At 50.0% G+C, this 24,584-nt stretch overlaps 1 protein-coding gene across 6 annotated transcripts in view; it reads right to left on the minus strand.

Annotated features, from left to right (window-relative positions):
• DNPEP (aspartyl aminopeptidase) overlaps positions 1-24,584 on the minus strand; it is a 1,185,204-nt gene that overhangs the window by 1,158,008 nt on the left and 2,612 nt on the right. For 3 of the 6 annotated variants that reach the window (XM_078679177.1, XM_078679176.1, XM_078679182.1), the window contains exon 2: positions 12,430-12,570. In XM_078679177.1, the coding sequence (XP_078535303.1) occupies positions 12,430-12,468 (39 nt within the window). In that variant the 5' untranslated portion in view covers positions 12,469-12,570. Of the gene's footprint in view, positions 1-12,429; positions 12,571-24,584 lie in introns of those variants that run through there. The other 3 variants (XM_078679179.1, XM_078679181.1, XM_078679183.1) reach the window with 3 other exon arrangements.

A 24,584-nucleotide genomic window follows, 5' to 3' on the forward strand; every position in this document is an offset into this window, starting at 1 on the left:
GCCAGGGCTTGCTGCCGGAGTCCTTCGAGAGAAGGACAGGTTTTTTGCTCGGCCCGGAATTGTTCCTGCGTGGGGCCTCCCTCCTGCCGCCATTGTGCCAGGTCAGGGACGTCCCGAAGCTGGTCGGGTCCTTCTTCGGTTTGGGTCAAGGGAATGGCTTCTGGGGCGGCCTCCTCTGGGAGGAGCGCGGGAGGAGGTTCTGGCCACTCGGGCTCTTCTGGGCTGGGGACCGCGCGGGCGGTCATGGACCGGGTCGTGACGCAGACCCATTCGGGGAGGCCAAGCATCCCCAGGTGCTCCCTCCGTTCGACAGCTGCCCAGGGAGAGCTTTCAAGGTCGTTTCCTAGGAGGCAGTCCACGGGGGCATCATCGCGGACAGTTACTTTTAACATCCCTGTTACTCCTCCCCACTCGAAGGGGACGCAGGCCATGTGGCATAGGCTTTCGGAGTTGTCGGCTAATCGAACAGGGCAAAGAATGTTCGGCAAGATTTGGTCTGGAGTGACGAGGTGGCGTCGGACCGCCGTTACACTGGCCCCGGTATCGCGGAGGGCTTCCGCCCGGCGACCATTGATGTTAACCCATTGACCGTACTTCTGTGTGTTGGCGGGAAGGGGGGCCCGCGGAATCATGTCTCTCTCCCCTAAGCAGACCAGTGCCATGGCGGCGGGTGCCCATTCCGAGGGATCGGTCTCGTACTCCTCTTGGTCTTCCGGGATTATTTCTTCCCCTAGGGCCGCCGCTGCAACTTGGCGGGGAGTCGTGTTCGGATTCTTTGGGCAGTTGGGATCACTGGCGTAGTGGCCGGGTCGCTGGCACCTGTGGCACGTAATGTTGGCCCGGAAACCGGCCCGGACGGCAGGGCTTCCCCGGACAACCGGGGTCGAGGGGTTTCTGGGGGGTGACGAGGGGCCGGGGTCTCTCCCCCGACCCTGACTTCCTCCTCCCCCTCGGGGGCGATACGATCTGGATACTTCGCTGGGTGCGCTCCGGCCAACTCGGGTGCTTTCCCACCGGTCGGCTTCGGCGGCGAGTTGTCGAGGGTCGGTTAGCTTGCTGTCCAGGAGGTGTTGCCGGAGCTCCACGAAGCAGTTGTTCGACAGGTGTTCCCATACGATAAGGTCAAAGAGTTGTTCGTAGGTGGTTACTTTGTTGCCCTTGATCCACCCCTCGAAGGCTCGGCTAAAAAAGTTCACGTACTCCACCCAAGTTGTACCCGGAATCCGTTTGCAGTCGCGGAACCGTTGGCGGTACATCTCAGGTGTGAGCCCGTATCGAGTGAGGAGGGCGGCCTTCATGTGGTCGTAGGAGGTCATTAGCTGGTCCGGGAGTTGCAGCAGGGCGTCCCGCCCTTCGTTGACAAACCTCCCCCATAATCCGGCTCCCCAATCGCTTCGGGGAATCCGGTGGGAGGTCATTGCCACCTCATAGGCTTTAAACCACTGCTGGATATCATCGTTCTTGTGGTATTCCCGGATGACATCTTTGGGGATGTGAACCTTGGGCTCGGTCGAGGCAGACGGGGTCGGTCGTTCGGGGAGCCCGAGGTCTTTATTCTGTTTCTGAATCTCCAGTGCTTTGAGATTGCGCTCATGTTCGTACTCTAGTCTCTTTTCCTCTAGCTCCCTCTGTCTTTGCTTGTCTTCCCGCTCTTCCCTGAGCCGTAAGTGTTCCAGGGTTATTTTTTGTTCTGCCAGCTTGAGTTCCCCATCCAAGCGAAGTCGGGCAAGTTCTAATTCGTGGAGTCTGGTTTTTTCTCTTTCTCGGATCTCTTCCAGGGAGAGATCCGCTCTTTCTTTAGTTGGTGCGGGGCTCGTTTCGGTTGTTTGTGTTCGGGGTACGGCCGTACCCGTTTCTGCCCAAGCTTCTAGGGCTCGTTTGAAGTCTTCCTTTGTGCTAAGACCTGTGGTTGGAAGTCCAAGTTCTATGCAATATTGCTTCAGTTCCCGGTGGTTGTAGTCTTCCAATTTTTCCATCTGAAATTTTTCCGTTGTTCCGCTCTCTATTGACATGGTTGTTGTGTGTGGTGGGGCGAGTGACTTTCTGTACGATTATGCGTAGGTTCGGATCCCGTCGCTGGCCACCAATGTTAGACGGGGACCCTGAGGGTCGGCCGGATACCGAGGGAGAGATCCCCGAGGGGGACCGTCTCCGGCGATCGTACAGACAAGTACCCTCCCTCCCCACAAACAGGCACCACACCAAGTCGAGTTCAAGGCTTTATATAAGGTTCTTAAGGCAAGGATATCAGCGATACAGGATAACTTGGACCCGGGGGTCCTCTCACTTCTAGTCTCTGTAGGGAAAGGGGGTAGCGGGACAGTCTTGGTACCGGATCGGTACAGGTTGTGGTAAAAGGCGAGCTCACAATCCTCGAGCTGGAGGGTCTGTGGATCGGGCCGCGGCAGTGCCAGCAGGCCAAGGTGATAGTCTCATAAAGCAGAGGGCCGCGGCAGCGCCAGCAGGCCAAGACGATGGTTTCACGAGGCAGAGGGCCGCGGCAGCGCCAGCAGGCCAAGACGATGGTTTCACGAGGCAGAGGGCCGCGGCAGCGCCAGCAGGCCAAGACGATGGTTTCACGAGGCAGAGGGCCGCGGCAGCGCCAGCAGGCCAAGACGATGGTTTCACGAGGCAGAGGGCCGCGGCAGCGCCAGCAGGCCAAGACGATGGTTTCACGAGGCAGAGGGCCGCGGCAGCGCCAGCAGGCCAAGTCACGGATGAGTTCTTCTCGGGTCTCTCGACTCCAGGATACAACTGCCTTCCTGGTCTGGCCCTGCCCCAGTTATAGGTCTGGTCCCCTTTGATGTCCGGACCCTCGCGCCTGGGGGCCGGGAGGTCCGGGATGAGGGAGTCCAGACACCCAGCAGGGGGGTGGAGCCAGCGCCCAGGCGGCCTGGGGTGATCGACACCTGGCGGAGGAGAGCCGTTGACGATTCCTTCTCCCATTGACTCGCCAAGTGATCACTCTGCCTCCTGGGAGGATGGTGGGGCCTCGTGTCGGGACCGGCCGGGCCCGGGGTTAGGGTCGAGTTGAGGCCACGCGGCCTCGTGCTGCAGTGCCCCAAGATGGCGGCCGGGTCGATGTCGTGGGGTAGATGGTGACCCGGGCCAGCTGGGTCCGGAGCTGGTGTCTTGTAGTGGAGGGATTGCAGGGTACTTCGGGTGGTCGTTTGTGGACTCTGGCTGGGGATGCAGGGAGAGCCAGGGTCCTGGTCCCATTGCGGGGAGGGGGGACAGCTCGAACATGCGGCCTGTCCAACATAATGGCACTCTTAAACTGAAACTGGTCAAGATACAAGCGAGCTCTGGTCTTAAATGGCCTGATGCTTTGCCATTAGCACTTTTGTCAACAAGGATGACTGTACATTCCCGAGTGGGACTTAGTCCCTACGAGATTGTGTTTGGTCGCCCGGCCAACATATGGGGAGTGCCGAGGCCGACGAAATTCAGTGAGATTGAACACCCTGTATTGCTTGATTACTTGTATGATTTGACGGCTAAATTGCGTGTCTTACACTAACAGGTTCATGATACACTGCCTCAGGCTTCTGAAGATCCAGGACATGTCATCGATCCTGGCTCGTGGGTGCTGATCAAGAACTTCCAGCGAACGAAGAACGCTCAGCCCCGCTGGATTGGTCCCTACTTGGTGCTGCTGTCAATGCGATCTGCAGTACGAGTGCAAGGAAAGAAGAACTGGATCCACAGCGTACACTGTAAGAGGGTCCCTTTGCCTCTGCCGTACGACCGGTGGGTCCAGGAGGGTATTGCTGATTCTGAGACTGAGACTGTGCCTCGTTTTCTGCCTTTTAGCGATGCACGTTTAATGGGGACAAGTTCTGAGCGTGAAAGCGACGATCTTCTGCAAGAAGCTGTGCCACCGTCAGTTCGATTGGACACTAGCGAGCCCCAGCTCTTGTTCTGTGACCAGACATTGCCCGGGAAGGGCCGTTATAATTTACGACCAAGAGTTGTGGGACAAATAAAATGAAAATCTTTTTCCTTTGCTGTTTTTGAATATACAGCTCTCCCATCTGAGAAACTGTTTTGACCGATTTTTGTTTTTCTAACCGCCATCCGGGTTCAGCTGTAGGGTCGTGGCGTCAAGTCTTTGGAGTGCAAGCCGGAGATACAAGGTCGACGGTTCTGGTTGGTCCTTGGGCGTTCCCTGGACTGACAGACGCATTCCTTAGCACGGAACACCCTACCTCCGCGAGCAGCACGGTTAGAGGATGGAGTTTTTCGAGATGGAGAGACCTGTTGAAGAAATGAATTTCAGAAGTAGAATGTGTACAATTATGAGCAGAAAATGTTTTTTAATATTGTGTCTTTTCATGTTGCTTAGTTTAAAGATGTTTTTGATGGGATATATAATATTCTCTTTTCAAGTGACGTTTGCACCCACTACACAGCCCATACCTCCTTCTACTGTTTCCTCACATTCTTTTCACCCTCTGCCTGAACATGAGTCCATTAGGAGATTGGAATTTGCTAATAACTCCTTCGTTCAGCTTCTGCACCAACACCAATTAGTAGTGAACACGACTAACTGTTGGGTGTGTGGTCTTATGCCTCATACTACTGATAAAGGTATACCTTACCTGGTCCTGCCATTTAGCTACAATGGTTCTGTGTGGGCATACAGAACGATGTTCATCTATGCTCGTGAAGTCCACCCCCTACGTTCTGTGAAAGACAATCCAAAGAATAGTGCTCTAGTTAAGGGTATAGTAGACATGATTAGAGGAGCTACTTCCTATGAGACTATCCCGAGAGATGAGACACTAGCGTATATTGGATGGAACGTAACCGGATATGGAGTTAATCTGAGTGAGAACCAGCGAGCGAAAAGATCCTCTCCGATTTGGATCGTACCCCATCAGGGTCATTACTATCTGCAAGGTAATGGCAAGAATACGAGAGCTCAGTTAGGGAAGAGTATCTGTACTGAGACGTATGTTTTTGCGTCCCAGACATCCCCATCGTTTCTAGCAGCTAAGGGTACCTATTTTGTCTGTTACTATAGAGCGTACACATGGCTGTCCCCTGATTTCTCTGGCACATGTTTTGTCTCGTTATTGTTGCCTCCCACCTATACAGCTGTGACAAATTACCACAAGACAAGAATTGTTAGAGGTGTCTTCAGTAAGGAAGATACTGCAGGACAAGAATTAGGAGATTTTTTTAAGCGTTTTCTGCCGTTTTGGGGACCTATGGTTAACAGCAGGAACATACGGCAATTGACGAGAGTGGTTGAGTCCACCATAGTTGAAACTGCCGGTGCCCTTAGTAACTTGACTGCTGAGCTCCAGTCGGATCGTCTTATGACTCTCCAGAACAGAGTTGCGTTAGATGTCATACTTGCAGACCGAGGTGGGGTATGTAAAGTGATCCAATCAAGTTGCTGTGTTTTCATTCTAGACAATGCTCCGACAGTGTACCAGGCCATTTCCAAACTGCATAAGATCTCCGAATCTATACACGTGGATAAAGGAGAGTGGTCGTTGATGGGATGGTTTTGGGAACTGTTATCCGCGTGGGGATGGAAGATTCTGATGGTCATTGGGATGATCTTAGCCATCCTTTTCCTGTGCTGTCCTTGTGTGCAGTGTGCTCCTGCTATATGTGGCCTCTGTGCTACACCGTGTCTAAGGAAACCTGTACCAAGAGACGTGCTAGTAATAGGATGATGCTACAGCTACAGCAACATCTTGATGACCTGATGAGTATAGACCTAGATTCAGACTGACATGGGTTTAGGTTATTGACTATGTAAGGGCAAAAGGAGGGTCTGAGGTTCCTTGAATTCTGAACCTGTTTCATAAATATCGTCGTATCATGACGATATTGGTATCAGCAGACCGAAAATGGCGAGTATAATATGTACGAGTATTTTCGTCATGTTCGAGGGACGAGATCACCATGAAATCAGGGATTCCGTTCGGTACCCTTGTGCTCCATTTTGTGCACGGCAGCCATTTTGTGGTTGCCCTCACATAGGCCGATGACTAAGGCCGAACGAGTCCTTGGGACACGTACACCTTTAGCTGACTTCTGTGTGACCTGGGCAAGCTGACTCCGTTGCCCGAAGCCAAACCTGTTAGGCCAGTTCCTTTCCCAGTAGCTGGTCGAGATTGAGGATCAAGGCACAGGACATCATAAACCCTTTATTGCACACAACTATGTCTTATCTGACTCATACCTGTCTCTGCTCTTTTCTTTATGGCCTGTTTACGATGAGGAGGTGCCCGTTTTTATTAGGGGTCCGTCCGACTTATCTGATGAAGAGTGTTGGGCCTTTCCGGGTAATTGATGGTGGGCTGGCAATGAAATGTGGGTTTGTCATACAATGCTTTTGTCGTGTACACATGGGATTGGTCAACTGTAAATAAGGAATGTTTGCCTGAAGCACAATATTTGGTATAAAAGGAATGACTCGCTTTGTAAAATTTGAGCAGTCTCCTACGAATATACAGCCATTGTAATTCGTGGACCTCTGTTACTGGTTGCAGCCAATAAATTTGATCTTTGACGTCACCAAGAAGTTGCCGCGTTTCTGTAATTCTGAGACAGGTGAATCCGGAGACTTCGGGTGTGTCCCCTGGCACCGCTGGGTTCTAAATAACCCGGTTCTTCATCGGTCCCTTCCCCTTAAAGTACTCTTGCAACCCTTACCCATAATTGAAGAACCCTTCACCAGAGTGGGGATGGACATCATAGGTCCCCTTCTTCCCTCTTATAGCGGATGTAGGTATGTACTAGTCCTAGTGGACTACGCTACTCATTTTCCTGAGGCAGTGGCCTTGAGACAACTTACAAATAGCCAAGGCTATGGCTATCCTTCTCCCTGATAGGATTTCCTTGAGAAATCATAACCGACCAGGGCACTCCTCTTTTCCTATGAAACAGGTGTGCCAACAGCTGAACATTAAATAGATCAGAACATCCGCATATCATTCTCAAACAGATGGGTTGGTAGAACGATATAATGCCACGCTTAAGACCAACCTGAAGAAACTCCTTGATCTAGAAACACACAAGTGGGAGGACATGCTTCCTTTAGCCCTCTTTGCTATCTGATGTAAACGGATTTACTTAGGAGATTTCCAAGTGGTTCTAAATAGAGATTGAACAATGTGGGTGCAAGTATAGAGCCTTGAGGAACATCTTGACCTACCGCCAAAGGCGATGAAAGACTGTTCGCTATTTTGATCATTTGGGATCTATCAGAAAGGAAGGAAGCAAACCATTTAAGCACAGTGCCCTCAATGCCCATTCTCTGTTGTAGAGTGTTGAGGAGAGTGTTGTGATTGACAGTGTCCACGGCTGAAGAAAGGTCAAGGAGAATTAGAAGACAGGACCCCCCTGAATCGAGTATCCTCAGCGCGTCATCAACCACTTGCAGTAGGGCTGTTTCAGTGCTGCAGTTTTGGATGAAGCCGGACTGATAATTGTCAAGAAGATCATTGTCCTTGATATGACGAGAGAGTTGTTTCGCTACACATCTTTCTGTGATCTTCGCAAGAAAGGGTAGGTTAGTGATGGGGCGGAAGTTGTTGAGGTCATTCGCATCAGCAGTGGGTTTTTTAAGCAGAGGGGTGACCTGCCCAGTTTTGAAGGAGACCGGAAGGGAGCCTTGACAGAGGGAGAGGTTAACCAGAGTGGTCCAATAGGACAGAGAATGGGTATAGAAGGCAATGGCACTGGGGATGGGGTCCAGAGCATGGTTGGAGGGCTTTGTTTCGAGGATGCAATTGATAAGGGGATCTTCAGAGATGGGGTCAAAGTTCTGCCAAATGGCTAAGGATTTGCGCTCCTCTGGAGGGGTAGGATGAGCGACCTGATCCACAAGGGATTTCACTTTTTTGTTAAAGAATAAAGCGAAATCCGCTGCTTTATTTGTAGAATCCTCCAACTTGGAGGTTGGGGAGAGCAGTTAGGAGGCTTGATGAGATCGAATAGTTTTTTGGGTCTATTTTTGGCTGAGTCAAGGAGGGTTCTGAAGTGCGACGCTTTCCCAAGGAAGATGTGCTTGTGGTACTTGGATCTTGCTGAACGAAGCGTGGCCAAATTATCGGTGGAGGGCGCTTGCCTCCATTGTTTCTCCAGGAATCTAAGCTGCTTCCTTCTTCATAGAGGGATTTGTTGAACCAAGGTGGGAGTAGGCCTTATCTTTTTGCTTTGGAGAGGAGCAACGTTATAGATTTCGACTGCAAGGACTGTGAGGCACTGGGAGGTGAGATCGTCAACATCTACGTTCGGGTCTAGCCTTGGAAGTGATAACAAAGCTGATTCACAGAGGGAACCAACATCAATCTTTTTACCATCACGGACCCTGAAGGTAGCCCTCTTAGGTTGGCCAAGAGTTATATAGAGTGAGATAGATGAAGAGAGAATGGGATGAGGAGGTGGTCAGACCAGTCTACATGAATAGGTGTAGTGATAGAGAGCATGCCTGCTTTAGAAATAACAAGGTCCAGGATTGAGTCCTTAGAGTGTGTTGATTCTGTGCAGTGTTGGATAAGATCGTTTGCAGAGAGGAAGGTGGCCAGCGAGTTCACAGAAGAGTCTTGCGGTGAGCCCCAGTGGAGATTGAAGTCACCCACAAAGGTTTGATTGTCACTTTGCGAGAATTGGTCGCTTATGAAGTCAGTGAGTTCCTCCATAAACCAAGAGCCACTACAAGGCGGGCGGTAAATGACATGGAATCTGAGGGGTGAGCGGTGGTGCAATTGAAGCTCAAGAGAAAGGCATTCAAAAGTGTGGAAGGAGCTGATAGGAAAAGTCTTAAGTTGAAGGGAGTTTCTAAAGATGACTGCAACACCTCCCCCAACGTTGTCAATTCTGTCATTCCTAAATATAGAATTGCCTGTGGGTAATAGGAGATCAAACATAGAGTGAGAGGTATCATTGAACCAAGTCTATGTGAGGAAGACCATGTCAATATTGTGATGGGTGATGGTATCGGAAATTTCAAGTTTGTGTTTTACCGCAGATCTGCAGTTGTGGAGCAGACAGCGCAGCTCTGTCAAGACTGTTTTGGTGACGGGGGAACTTGGGCTCTGAAGGGTGATCGGGAGATTGTACTTATATGGGGGTGCTCGGGGGGGTTTAGGTGGATGCTTGGTTCTGACAGAGGAGATGGTCGGAATAGTGTAGATAGTAGAGTTATTAGGAGATGCAGGTTGAAGAAGGGTGGCGTTCAAGGGCTTGTGTGAGTTAACGACGTTTGCAGACGACAGGTTGAGCTTGGCTATAGTGGGGTGAGGGGGCGAGGTGCATCTCCTGGGAAGGTGAGGGTTTTCCAATAGAGTAGAGGTGTAAGGAAAGGTGGAAATCTTGGAGCTTAAAAGTGAAATGGCAGCTACAAGCTGGGAGATGGAGGTGGTAAGTGAGTCTAGCTTATTTTACATTGAGAGTAGGGCAGAGCACGGAAGGTTGGGTGGCTCGACGGAAACAGGAGGAGGTGGAATTGGTGGTGGAAGGCAGGGAGAGGAGGGGGGACAGGGCGAGAGTTGGGGTATATGGGTCAAAAGTGGGGAGAGGTGGAGGTTCAGAGCGGGAGTTGGTGAATCAGAGGTGAAGGGAGAGTTGACTTTGTTGGTGTTGCAAGAAGGAAAGGAACTAAGGACATATTTAGGGGGAGATGGGTGTGGATCATGGTGGCAGGGTAGAAGGAGAGGGGAGGACTGTGTGGAGTCATGGGAATGTAGGAGGTTTTGGAGGAAAAGAGGGGAGGTGGTTGAAGAGGTCCTGTCACCTAGAAGAGGTGGCTGTGAGGGAACGGGCATCTGGCAGAGTGAGGAGGGTTGGGAGAAAGTGAAGTTGAAGAAAGGAAGTGGTTCTGCTGGGTCCAAGGGAGGGAAATGGAAAGGGTTACCAAGGGGGGAAAGGGAGTAGCACAGCATTGCTGGAGGAGTGGGAGGAGGGAGAGAGAAGCAATGGGTTTGTGGAGAAATCGGGGTTAATAACGAGGGGAGGAGGGAGAAGAGGGGGGAGGGAGGAATACAGGGGGGATAGGGAGAGTTAACTGGGGGAGAAGGTTGGAGGAGAGGTGGCATAAAAAGGGGGGTGGCATGTAGGAATATGGGGGAGGATAAGAGATTGGAGTACCGGTTATGGTGCAGATTGGACGAGGAGCGTATTAGCTCGAGGTAAGGCTGAAGTGATGAAGGGGGGCATACTGTGAGGGGGAGGAATGGGAGAGGAAGGCACAGGGGAGGGGGAGGGAAGAGGGTCGACCTGTGCTTCTCATGGGTGCAGCCTATTGGAGTTTAGGGGGGTCAGGGGAGGAGAAAAGGAGTAATGGGTGGGGCTAGAAGAAGAGTCAGGGGATGACCCGGTCGCAGAGGAGGGGAGTAGGGAGGGGAAGAGGTGGTCAAAGAGCGAGAGACAGGAGTCTTTGCCTTGGATCATGACAGTGCCGTTGTTATAGAGTGAGATAGTGAGTTAGCCGTTGAAACATGCAGAGGGAGATATTTTTTGTTGTTTCCCATGAGGGATAGAGGAGGAGGAGGTGACGTTAAGGGAATTATATAAGCTGGTGGACCAAGAGGGGGTGTCGAGAGTGACGAAAGTGAAATCGTTTTTTGAGCCTCCCAAAACGACCATTGTAAAATTGATCAACAAAAAGGGAATCCGGGAAACGTTCAATAGTGTTATGCTTCAATCGTTTTACTGCAGCTTTAGTCTGCTCGGGAGGATAAATGATTTTGTAGCAATTAATTCCAGCCTTAATTTGAGTGGTGGCCATGTTGGGAAAATGAGGCGGAGGAGGGTGGGGGGATATGAGAAGCATGTTACTAGGAAAGCGGTGGTGAGGAGAAGTATCTATACTACTATAATAAAGTAAGAACTTTCAGGCTTTGAGGCGGGTAAACTCGGGAACCACAGCGCCAATCTACACACCCGATACACCGTTGAAATCGTCAGGGTGTGTAGATGGTTATAGGCTATATAAATGACAAAATAAAACGTTATTTACAATATTTATATTTTTTTTAAAAGTAGTCCCCCCCAAAGTAGCGCCGGCCGCGACATGCATGCTCACGGCAGCACGGAGAGGAGAGGCATCCAAGGAGCGGCGGACATGGCGCGGGGGAGGAGCGGTGACGTGAGGCCAGCGGCGGTAGGAGCAGCAGAGGCGGACATGGCGTGGGGGAGGAGCGGCGGCAGACAGGCGGTGAGGAGCAGAGCGGCGGAGCGGAGAAATGAGGACCAGCGGCTGAGGCGAGAGGAGCGGTGAAATGAGGACCTGCGGCTCAGGTAAGGCTCCGGGGACAATGTCGGAGCAGGCGGGTGTCGGGCCAGGCAGGGGACAGGAAATTGGAGCGGTGAAATCAGGACCTGCGGCTCAGGTAATGCTCCGGGGACAATGTCGGGGCAGGCGGGTGTCAGGCCAGGCAGGGGACGGGAAATTACTAAAACAATGATCGGGGTCGGGGCAGGCAGGGGAAGGGGCGGGCGAGGGCACGGGCTGCTGGCGGGGCGGGCGGGGGCACGGGCTGCTGGGCAATGTCACGGCAAGCGGGGGTAGGGGAAGCCTAAATGTTCCCGGACAGGGTCGGGACGGGCTGCTAGTAAGGACATAAAGGGGGCACATATTCCAGATGTCGGGTGCAGATATCTGAACTAATGTGCCGTCCGGGAAGTGAGGCGACTCTTAGGAAGACCCGCCGAAGAACTGGGAGAGCCGAAGAACCGCCGTGGAAGAGGAAGAGACTGGCAAGGAGACGAAGGACTGGTGCGAGGGCTGGTGGATGCCTCCTTCTCTCCCCAAGGAGGTTGCTGTGAAGCCGCCGCAACTCAGGAGAGTTGCGGCAGATGCGGTGAGTGGACTAGGCAGGAGGGAGGAGAGTGAGGGGTGGGCTGAAAGAGGTAAAGAAGGGCCCAGAGGGAGGGATAATGCCCTGCATGTGTGCCGAGGCCCCTTCTAACACCACCTAATAAAAACTTGTCCAACTACTTAAATGGATTGATTAAAATGTGCATTTTCTTTCATGGGCTTGTATGGTTAAAAAGTGCATAAATTTGTCGTTTTGTAACGCACATTACGTTTGGTTGGCATTAAGAGGAAATCCTCCACATCTTTGGCTTGGCGCATGCACATTCTCTTGATAAATTCACGCACCACTTTTTGAAGAACCAGCCTGTATTATATTTACCAGAAAATATATGAATATATATTTGGTAACATAAGAGGAAATAGTCTTTTCCCTCAAGATACTTGACTTAGTTTCTTCTTTCTTTTGCGTTCCCTTCGGGGTAAGTCTGTTGTAGGTAAGGGGGATACATGGAATCCTAAAAGGGAAATGCAGAGTCTCAAACCTATTTTCTGCACTGGTACAGTTTAATCCTTTCCCCTTCCCTTGACCTTCACTCCACGTGTGGTGACGGTAATACAGACTCAAAATAGGAACCTTCACTTACCGGTTTTCTTCTCTTTGAGAGACTCCGGGGGTATTCCATCCTGACCCGATTGAGTGGACATTCATACGAAGAGTGACGGAGAGAACATCATCAGGAGAGTCCTTATCCTTCAAGTTTGATGGACTTTATTACATTCCAAATCTGTTCAATAAAATGTTGTCAAAATTGAGCCACATATTAAGCCTTCTAGATTCTGTTTCCGCCTATCCCTCCCACATCCATGCACTGTAAGAATGACAGATGGGTTGGTCTATCTCAGAATTAACACAAACAACGATTTAAATAGCACTTTTTTATTTCCGTTTATAGCGCTACTCATCCCAATGCAGAGTGTTAGAGTGCTTTACGTAACACACACATTATCCATTCCAAATAAATCATGTAAGTGTGTAAATTAATGTACAAGATGTGTTACGTGAGACAGTCAGGGTTACAAGGTGCAGGAATCAAATACTCTTCATCTCTCACTGGGGTCTACAAGAAGGATTACAATTTATTAACTGCAAGTCACAAAAGGATCTCTGTGTTCAAAGCAGTAATCCACTTACCTATTTACATTAAATATGTTTTCCTGGAGACAACTTTTTTAAAACATATTTTATTGCATTTTCAGTTGGCAAATGTAATAACATACACATATCAGAGCATCACATCTAGTGAGGTCACTTCCTGTGATGCCACGTGGAATGTCATGCGTCGTGACGTCATGTAGCACTCGTCATGATGTCATTTGCATACTGCTTGACTTGGACAGTTCCCCTACTTCTTCTTTTTTTAGGACTTGTGTCCTGGTCAGTATGGTTCACTGATTACAGCATTACAGTTAAGACTGCCACCAGTCATTTACTCATGTTTTGAGATATTTTGACACCCAGGAACTGGTATTTAAATAAGAATCTGTGTAGAATCATATGCATTCAAATTATGACATGGCAATTCTGTCTCTATTTGCTTTGATAATCAATTATGCATTGTTTCGACAGCTCTAAAACACTTTTAAGTTATTTATAATAATAATAGTTGTAGTCGGTAATGTAGCGGCCAGCTGGAACTCTAATTACAGCGCTGGATTTTGCCCCATTGATGATGCGCGGGTTTCATGGCTTCATTCACACTGCAGTCCCCGCGGCCACCACGAGAGGGAACAAGATGATCACAAGAGGGCACCGCACCCTTCAAACAAAGCGGTGCCCGGCACTGGCTGCAGATACGCGCGTGAACCCACTCCTCCACATGCAGAGCGTCGGCTCAGCTGGGACTTTAATGTTTACAAACAGGATCTTTAATCAGTAGCGAGGAGGAGAAGAAGGGGGAGGCTGGAGTTTCTTTAAAGAGCCACTCTGAGGGCTGTGCGCACTTTCCCTTTAACCAGGAATGCCCAGCGGAATAGTTTTAATTAGAAATGTCTGCTCCGAGCAAAGAAGATCTGCTGATTGAAGCGAAGGCTGTAGGCAGAGGAGCTCCCAGAGTGCAGTGCGGGCTGAGGGATACCTATTTATAGAGACAAGGCCCGCTCTTGTTTATAGCGCGCCATCTTCGGTAGGGCTCTTGTTTCACTTCCCAAACCTCTGGACTAGAAGCAAGAGGGGATGCCTGCCTGCTGCCTGCCTACTTGTTGCCTGCCTGCCTGCTTGTTGCCAGCCTGCTGCTTGCTGCCTGTCTGCCTCCTGCCTGCTGCCAAACTCCTTTAACTCTCTGTACAATAGGCACAATCGATGAACACAATGTTTTACTACTATTCCTGCTGGTATTCCTTTCAAAATGTAGAAGCAGGTGACAGAAACAAATTTCAAGAGTGAGGCACACATGACATTCACATATTTACTATTCATTGCCATAATTTGACTGCCCTCAGTCACATACACCAAGGCCTTAATTACGAGTTCCCCAGTGTGTACCAACACCTCTTGTGCAGGGACTGTACTGCAATTACAAGTTGTTAGAAGTTTACCTCACCCAGTGAGTACCGCCTTCAATAAAGACTGCATCCCTCAGATCATTTTTGGCAGGTTAAATCTTTAGAAATGTAATGGGGGAAGGAAGCCTGGTAAGAACTGCCTGGCAGCTGCGGTTCCTCCATATGAGCATAGGAGCCCCCTCACCTCCCCGCTGTTGCACGGAAAGCTGGAAAATAAAATGTTACTTTTCCAGCTTCCCCCCCCCCCGAACGGAGAGGGCAGGGCGGCCAGTGCGTCATTGCTGCTGATTGGCAGCAATGATGAGTGGCCCCTTCAGTATGAATTGCGTATGTCGGTTGGTATAGCTACCTTGCTACGGCCAAACTGACATGTGCAATTCAAACTCTCCAACCCAGCTGTCTTACACAGCTTGGTTGGAAAGCAGGCATGGGTATCCAGTGCTCTTCACAGCGCTGAGGCAGCCTGCTCCAGCCAATCCAGACACTAAGCACTTTCTGCTGAACAGAATGAGTGGAGCGTCTGGATTGGATAAGGAACTCTGGGACCACATGCTGAGAGGAGTCTGGGGCCGGGGACTGGATGACCTGCAGGCTAAGATAAGTTTATTTTCTTTTTTAATTTTTACATTTTAAACTCTTTGCTTATTTGTTTGAATTCTGTTTATGTCGGCCCACGATTTTTGCACGTCACCAACCACCACTGCTGCATGGAAAGCCCCAAAAGCCCCCAAATCTATATGGCATGCCGTATTTTTGGGATAACACTTGTAATAGGTGGTATTTAAAGCACCTGATATATTCCAACCAGGGTAATCTGGGGATCACGGTTCGATCTCCAGCACCGGCGGCAGATTAGCCCAGCACCATGTGACTCTGGGCAATAGCTCGCTTAATCTTCCTGACGGCCCCCAGCGCCTAGAGACCCTTACGGGTGATTGTGCGCTTTACAAATGTGGATTTACTTACTTGATAATTCTTGCCTAGGTGCCTACTCTAATCATGGGTCCCACTCTCAACTCTGGGCAATAGCTTGCTTAATCTCCACAACGGCCCGAAAGAGCTAGGATGCCTGGCCTCACCTTGGAGGCGCCCAGTAAGGGGGCATTTCACAGGGAAAGCCAGGAAGGGTTCCACAGCGGTATACAGCGCCAAGATACCTTTCAGGTGATAGTGCGCTTTACAAGTATACACACATTTACATCGATGCCGCAGTCTCAACCCCAATATCCCATGCGACGTGAAGCGAAAGCTCCCGTGGCACAAACCCTTGAACAATTGGAATATCAAGGTGTGATTGAAATGTGTGTGTCTCCGATGAATAATCCTCGTTTTACTGTGACCAAGCCTGATGGCTCATACCGTTTGGTATTGGATTACCGGCAGTTAAACTCACATTGTCGGACCTGCGCGGTACAGAATACCCGGTTTAAGAATACACTTCACATATCCAATGGCTTTTTTAGCCATAACCTGTCCTCTATTAGTAGTCAATGGACAGCTTTCACCTGTGGTGGTAAACAGAAACAGTTCCGAAGATGAGCTATGGGCAATAAAAACAGTCCAGGTGTCTTTGCCGCCCGCATAGTCTCTCTTTTGGAGAGACTCGACCCTGATGCATGTTCGTATGTTGATGACATTTATCTTACAGACAACGAGTTATGGCCACATCTGTGTTGCGTTGACAGCATCATTTGCATGTTTGTGGACTTCGGTTACAAATTTAACTTTGCTAAATCACACATTGCAGAGTACACAGTGTTTTTCCTGGGCTATGAGCACAACAATGAAGGTTGAGGTTTAGCACCTCACTTCCTGGAGAAATGCGCACAGTTGTGCACTCCAACAACTCTGAAAAAAACGACAATCTTTACTGTTTTTTAAAAATTTCGGGCGTACTTACATTCCCGATTATGCCCAGCGTGTCAAGCCTCTTTACGCCTTGGTACAACCTACTTTCACCAAATGTTGCTGGCTGTCTGAACATTCTGCAATTTTGCGATCTTTTGCAGTCTGATCTTCTTGAATCTAAATACTTACTGACTCGTGAAACGCATCTTGGTTGTTACACCGTATCCTGCCTTGGAGGCAGTGACAAAAGCCAGTGTACCAAATTCAAAAGCTTTGCACCCGAGGTGGATACAATGGGCCACGTCCTTGACATCTCCGGATGTCACGTTCATCTTTGATTCCTATTGGCAAACTAAGGAGTACTTGCAGGATGAATTTGTTCATCCCGCTTCTCTGACCATGCACCCGATGGAGGATTTCCATTGTATCATTTACGCAGACGGATCCGCGCAGCCGGCGATGGTTTCAAAACATGTGTATTCACCGGACTGCGCAATAGTGCTTGGTACTATGGTGAATGGAGAGTTCAAGTCCGATGTCGTGCATACATAGACATTAGGGGACTGCACCGCCCAACTGGCAGAGCTCTGTGCCCTGGTGCTTGCACTGGAGTACGCTGACCCTAGTGGGACTACTCTCTTTGTAAGTGACTCTTACTACTGTGTTCAGTCGTACAATGACAATTTATTATTTTGGACTCAGAATGACTATAGTGATTCCAAAGGTAGCACAATTAAACACAAAATGATATGGGTTCGAGTGGCTGAGCTTAAAGAACGGCTCCCACTCGTGTTTGTAATTCATACTCTTGGTCACCAACGCGTGGGGGTACACGCTGTTGGGAACTGTCTTGCTGATGAAGCAGCCAAGACCGCAGTTGCGACATACTTAGTAGGACGCTCCTTCGCTGGAGCAGCTGTGCGCATAATAAAAATCAATAACATAACATAACATAGTAGTAGCACGTTCCAACATTAAGATTGATGATGACATCTTGGGAGCTATTGCCGCAACAGAGAAGGGAGGTATTTACCCCAGAGATTTCCCTTCTAAATACTTTTATCTTTTAAGTCCTGATAAAGTTCCCTATGTGAGAATTAATGACGTTGGTGACAGGTTAATTCCCAACGCAGACCGCAGGCTGTCTTTGATAACAGCGGCTCACGAGGGCATGGCCTCGGGTCACGCCGACGTGTCAGCTACTGTATCTCTTCTACAACAGCATTACTGGTGGTGCGGATTGTACAAACTGACACGTCAATATGTCCTTCCTTGTGACACATGCCAGCAGATCAAACCTTCAACTGCTGCGTGCCCGCCCCAGACACAATTGTACATATCTAATAAGCCACTGGGGTGTGTTTATTTAGATCACTGCTGTCCTTTCTCCTCTGATACTGCGTATAAGTACATCTTAGTTGCAGTTGATTTGTGCACACGCTTTGTTTGGGTGTGGCCGCAAAGGAGTGCTGATGCCCGCACTGTCATCAGGGATTTGCATGTCTTTGTGGGAATTTTTGCATGTGGTACCCTTAATTCGAACCAGGGTCCAGCGTTCGCCTCTAAGGCATACAAGGATGCCATGCACTCATTGGGGGTCCAAGTCAAAGTTTCGTCTCCATACATGCCTGAGGGCAATAGTGTTGTGGAGTGAATGAACCATGACTTAAAGCAATCCTTGACAGCTAAGGTTTTAGGTACAGGCCGGAACTGACTAGCCCATCTCTATAACGTACAGCGTGCACTTAATAATCTCCCTAGAAGGTCTCTGGGTGGGCGGACCCCATACCAAATGCTCTTAGGCATCAAAATGTTTGGACCTTGAGGGTCTAGACAATGCGGCGTCTGCCCCATCCTTTGACTTAGATGAACATTCTGCTGTTTAACAGAACCTACAAAAGACCAGAGACAGTCTTGCAAAGGAACATTTGCCATCCACATCTGATGCAGCTCTTCAGATTCCGGTAGTTGGCTGGCTACCCCGAGTTGGTGATCTGGTCATGAGAAGGTGGAGAACAACAAGGAGTTTGGACACTCATATCGTGCACCAGTTCCTGGGCTTGGCGTGCAGGGTACTAGAACAGTAATTTTACCCCCACTTCCTGGTCGCAAGGAAAACAGGTACATCTCCTTTGACAATGTCAAATTACAGCGAGTGGCCGATTGTTCTTAGTATGACCCCTGCGGTCTCTTGTCCAGCAATGCTGAGAAATTCTGTTTTGGCTCCCGCGCGTTCCACCAGGCCTGAAGTTGCCATTGAGATGCCTATAGTTACTGATCCTTTATGAAGTGTCTGTTTTTTATCATGGTCAAAATCAATTACGTTCCTATATGCAATTTGCTTGGACATTGCAAACGTTAAAGGCTGGTAAAGTGCCTTGGGACTACATGAATACCTCTTCTCTATTTGTATCAATTTATGTCTGTGAATGATGCTGCGTATTCACTTTTGCATATTGAAAAGTTAGAACCACTGCCTTTTTCTGTTGCCGAATACAATTCAGCGGTATGGCTCATTCAAGGGTTAATACCATTGCCTTTTCCACAATTTAAATTCGATTAATGTATGAAATACTATGCCATAGGCAGATATGAACCTTTGGGTAGCGCTTATCTCCATGAAGTTTGGTCTCTGCCATTTACCTATAGGTGCCTGAGGGAGGGTAAAGAAGTTTATCTGAAAGGCGGAGATTGCACTTCCACACCTGATCACTTGTTAGTTAGCAGGGACATCCAATTGCATGGCTCTTGTAATTCTGACGCCCCGAATTTAGCTTGCATTTTAAAAGGAAATCCTGTCCCGGCCATAACTCCAACTTTCACGTTGCTAGCAAACGGTAGTTATTTGCTTTTAAATAATGAAGATTGCTGTGGTATACTGTCAGGGATTCCGTGCATTGTGACTGTTTCCCAACGTGTAGTTTGTTGCAAAAATGTGCTATTCCATCCTCCACATGGGAAGCTTGATGTATCCATCTGGCCTTCCATTCCGACCTTGAAAGCAGAGTTCAACAAGATGAGTAGAATAAGGGAGACGCTACGCTTGTACCGGAGGGCGAGAGCAGCAGTTGGGGGCAGGACTCAGAGCCCTAGAGACCAGCGGGCCGCGAGAGAACCCGCAGCCCCTCCCTCCGAACACCTGCGGGCCATATTTACCTCTTGCGCCTCCCGCTTCGCGGGAGATGCTACGCTTGTACCGGAGGGCGAGAGCAGCAGCTAGGGGCAGGACTCAGAGCCCCAGAGACCAGCGGGCCGCGAGAGAACCGGCAGCCCCTCCCTCCGACCACCTGTGGGCCATATTTACCTCCTGCGCCTCCGGCTTCGCGGGAGATGCTATGCTTCTACCGGAGGGCGAGAGCAGCAGCTGGGGGCAGGACTCAGAGTCCCAGAGACCAGCGGGCCGCGAGAGAACCAGCAGCTCCTCCCTCCGACCATCTGTGGGTATTTAATTGTTTACGTATTCCCGCGTCGCAGGACGCGCGTGGGCGGGCGCCGGGCTAAGCCCGGGCAAAGGGCGGGCCATCTGTGCCTATCAGGGGCCGGCAGAGGCTGGGTTGCCCCCCCCCCCCCCCTGAGAAGATCAGTTTGAACTTTGGGGGCGAATAAGGAACCAGGCGTGGACTAGAGAAGAGGCAGCTTCTGTACACGATTGATTGGACTTGGACGTTATTTAAAATCTATTTTGGGGTTTTGAAGAAGGGGGGTGATATTGGATTGTCTGTTCCCAGCTAGCCGGGGTGGCTTTGATTGGTCCCACAGTTGGTTTTGTACTTCTCATTACTTGGCGAGTAACATCAGTAGCGCCTGTAGTAAGTTACCATACTTGTAGACATTGTATACAATGGCCAGTACGGTACAAACAAGGTCATCTAAGCAGAGTCTGAATATCTCACCTAATTGCCGCTCGGCAAGTAAATCAAAGAGAACCCTCCCCCCATACTGGATAAGCCAACCGCAATTGACAGAATGTTGAGTAAAGCTATTGGTGCGGTCGCTAATGAAATTGAGCGCACCGAGAGGCGTCTCTCACTGACCCTGCAAACTGATTTCACTCCCTTGATACAAGAGTCTGAGATAGATGCACCCCTAACCCCCCCAAACATTCTTTCAGATTCCCCATCTACTGACATTCCTTGTGCCCAGCTGGCGACTAATAATGACCTAGAGATACAAATAGTGGGGGGGACAGGACAAACCATTAGGAAAAAGAAAAGCAGCACCAAGAAATCCAGACAGAAGAGGGGAAAAACTACCCTGATTCCGATTGAAACGAATAACGTGGTTGCAGGGGAATACATAGGGCACGCTCCACAAACACAAGCACCCCCAACCTGGGTAGTTAAAATTATTAGCGACCTGCAGAATCATTTTGAGCAGCTCATCAATACTCAAATGAAACTAATTCTGAGCAGGTTAGACAAGGTAGTAACCCTGGTAAAAACAAAGGGGATGGGGGCGGGTGGCACACTGCCTCCAACAATAAGTACCATACTCCCGGAGGCTATCATCACAAATCCGCCTGCTGCACTGTTTTCTTGCTTTTTGCACTATGCGGTTTATAGTATGATATCTATCTGGCTACATTCTAGGCAGTGGTTCATTTGTAAAAAAAAATAATAATAATAAATAATAATTGCTGGGCCTTTCTTCAGGAGGCAGCTTGCACCAGCCCTCCTGCATCTCCTGTTAGCGCTGCCTAAAACAGAACCAACTACTAACCATGAAAGTGGGGAGAGGATGTATCGTAATGGCCAGAGCTATCGACTTCTGAGCTGGGGAACCAGGATAGAGTCTCGGCATCGGCTCAACATCCTGTTATTCTACGCAAACCACGTAATCTCCCACTGCAAACCATAAAGAAATGTGACCTTAACGGGTGCTCATGAAATACACCAGTGTTGATGATTAAGTGCCTGTGCTGAGAACTGGAAACCACCTACTCACATTAAGCACTGATTATCGTCTCAAAATTAGCTGCTACCCTGGGGAAGAGATATCTATAGGAAGTATGTCAAAACATAAGGGCTGTGTATATGTCACCAAATGATGACTCAAATTTGGCAAGGCCTAAATGTTGTGTTCCTCATCTGCTGCTATGATTAATTTGTTTCTATATCTGTTTTAAATCTATGCTTGTATTCTGCTTTTTTACCTTTTATAGTCAGTATATCATACATGCCAACATTTAACAAAAGGAAAGTGGGAAATTCAAAGAAATAATCTGGAGAATGTATTTCTCACATTTCCTTCTATTAAAGCAGAGGCGAGACTGCCAATATAAAGCCATCTTTGCCTTTAAAAATGGTGATTCTTCTGCCTGAATTGGGTGTATTGGCTTTTATGCGACATTCTGGTTGACTGTATGCTGTATGTTGATAAGTTTTTGTTATTAAACTAACTCAGACTTCACAGGTGGGACACTGTGGGAAGCACAGATTATAGTTTACATGTCTAACCCAGGTCTTTAATGAATGGGCCGCGCCCCTTTCAAGATAGCCTCCACCAGATGTTTCATCCCCCTTACAGCCCCTTTCAGAGGCAGCCTCCACCAGATGTTTCATCCCCCTTACAGCCCCTTTCAGAGGCAGCCTCCACCAGATGTTTCATCCCCCCATAGCCCCTTTCAGAGGCAGCCTCCACCAGATGTTTCATCCCCCTTACAGCCCCTTTCAGAGGCAGCCTCCACCAGATGTTTCATCCCCCTTACAGCCCCTTTCAGAGGCAGCCTCCACCAGATGTTTCATCCCCCTTACAGCCCCTTTCAGAGGCAGCCTCCACCAGATGTTTCATCCCCCTACAGCTCCTTTCAGAGACAGCCTCCACCAGATGTTTCATCCCCCCTATAGCCCCTTTGAGAGGCAGCCTCCACTAGATGTTTCATCCCCCTTACAGCCCCTTTCAGAGACAGCCTCCACCAGATGTTTCATCCCCCTTACAGCCCCTTTCAGAGGCAGCCTCCACCAGATGTTTCATCCCCCTTACAGCCCCTTTCAGAGGCAGCCTCCACCAGATGTTTCATCCCCCTATAGCCCCTTTCAGAGGCAGCCTCCGCCAGATGTTTCATCCCCCTTACAGCCCCTTTCAGAGGCAGCCTCCACCAGATGTTTCATCCCCCTTACAGCCCCTTTCAGAGGCAGCCTCCACCAGATGTTTCATCCCCCTTACAGCCCCTTTCAGAGGCAGCCTCCACCAGATGTTTCATCCCCCCTACAGCTCCTTTCAGAGACAGCCTCCACCAGATGTTTCATCCCCCTTACAGCCCCTTTCAGAGGCAGCCTCCACCAGATGTTTCATCCCCCTTACAGCCCAGACAGCCTCCACCAGATGTTTCATCCCCCTTACAGCCCAGACAGCCTCCACCAGATGTTTCATCCCCCTTACAGCCCCTTTCAGAGACAGCCTCCACCAGATGTTTCATCCCCCTCACAGCCCCTTTCAGACAGCCTCCACCAGATGTTTCATCCCCCCTATAGCCCCTTTCAGAGACAGCCTCCACCAGATGTTTCATCCCCCCTATAGCCCCTTTCAGAGGTAGCCTCCACCAGATGTTTCATCCCCCCCTATAGCCCCTTTCAGAGGCAGCCTCCACTAGATGTTTCATCCCCCTTACAGCCCCTTTCAGAGGCAGCCTCCACCAGATGTTTCATCCCCCCTATAGCCCCTTTCAGAGGCAGCCTCCACCAGATGTTTCATCCCCTTACAGCCCCTTTCAGAGGCAGGCTCCACCAGATGTTTCATCCCCCTCACAGCCCCTTTCAGAGACAGCCTCCACCAGATGTTTCATCCCCCCTATATCCCCTTTCAGAGACAGCCTCCACCAGATGTTTCATCCCCCCTATAGCCCCTTTCAGAGGCAGCCTCCACTAGATGATTCATCCCCCTTACAGCCCCTTTCAGAGACAGCCTCCACCAGATGTTTCATCCCCCTCACAGCCCCTTTCAGAGACAGCCTCCACCAGATGTTTCATCCCCCCTATAGCCCCTTTCAGAGACAGCCTCCACCAGATGTTTCATCCCCCTATAGCCCCTTTCAGAGGCAGCCTCCACCAGATGTTTCATCCCCCCTATAGCCCCTTTCAGAGGCAGCCTCCACCAGATGTTTCATTCCCCTTACAGCCCCTTTCAGAGGCAGCCTCCACCAGATGTTTCATCCCCCTTACAGCCCCTTTCAGAGGCAGCCTCCTCCAGATGTTTCATCCCCCCTATAGCCCCTTTCAGAGGCAGCCTCCACCAGATGTTTCATCCCCCTTACAGCCCCTTTCAGAGGCAGCCTCCACCAGATGTTTCATCCCCCCTATAGCCCCTTTCAGAGGCAGCATCCACCAGATGTTTCATCCCCCTTACAGCCCCTTTCAGAGGCAGCCTCCACCAGATGTTTCATCCCCCTTACATCCCAGACAGCCTCCACCAGATGTTTCATCCCCCTTACAGCCCAGACAGCCTCCACCAGATGTTTCATCCCCCTTTCAGAGACAGCCTCCACCAGATGTTTCATCCCCCTCTTAGCCCCTTTCAGAGACAGCCTCCACCAGATGTTTCATCCCCCCTATAGCCCCTTTCAGAGGCAGCCTCCACCAGATGTTTCATCCCCTTACAGCCCCTTTCAGAGGCAGCCTCCACCAGATGTTTCATCCCCCTCACAGCCCCTTTCAGAGACAGCCTCCACCAGATGTTTCATCCCCCCTATATCCCCTTTCAGAGACAGCCTCCACCAGATGTTTCATCCCCCCTATAGCCCCTTTCAGAGGCAGCCTCCACTAGATGTTTCATCCCCCTTACAGCCCCTTTCAGAGACAGCCTCCACCAGATGTTTCATCCCCCTCACAGCCCCTTTCAGAGACAGCCTCCACCAGATGTTTCATCCCCCCTATAGCCCCTTTCAGAGGCAGCCTCCACCAGATGTTTCATCCCCCCTATAGCCCCTTTCAGAGGCAGCCTCCACCAGATGTTTCATTCCCCTTACAGCCCCTTTCAGAGGCAGCTCCACCAGATGTTTCATCCCCCTTACAGCCCCTTTCAGAGGCAGCATCCACCAGATGTTTCATCCCCCTTACAGCCCCTTTCAGAGGCAGCCTCCACCAGATGTTTCATCCCCCTTACAGCCCCTTTCAGAGACAGCCTCCACCAGATGTGTTATCCCCCTTACAGCCCCTTTCAGAGGCAGCCTCCACCAGATGTTTCATCCCCCTTACAGCCCAGACAGCCTCTACCAGATGTTTCATCCCCCTTACAGCCCAGACAGCCTCCACCAGATGTTTCATCCCCCTTTCAGAGACAGCCTCCACCAGATGTTTCATCCCCCTCACAGCCCTTTTCAGAGACAGCCTCCACCAGATGTTTCATCCCCCCTATAGCCCCTTTCAGAGACAGCCTCCACCAGATGTTTCAT

Source organism: Lissotriton helveticus, chromosome 3_1 (assembly GCF_964261635.1).
Source record: "Lissotriton helveticus chromosome 3_1, aLisHel1.1, whole genome shotgun sequence".
In the NCBI taxonomy this organism is placed as follows: Eukaryota; Metazoa; Chordata; class Amphibia; order Caudata; family Salamandridae; genus Lissotriton; species Lissotriton helveticus.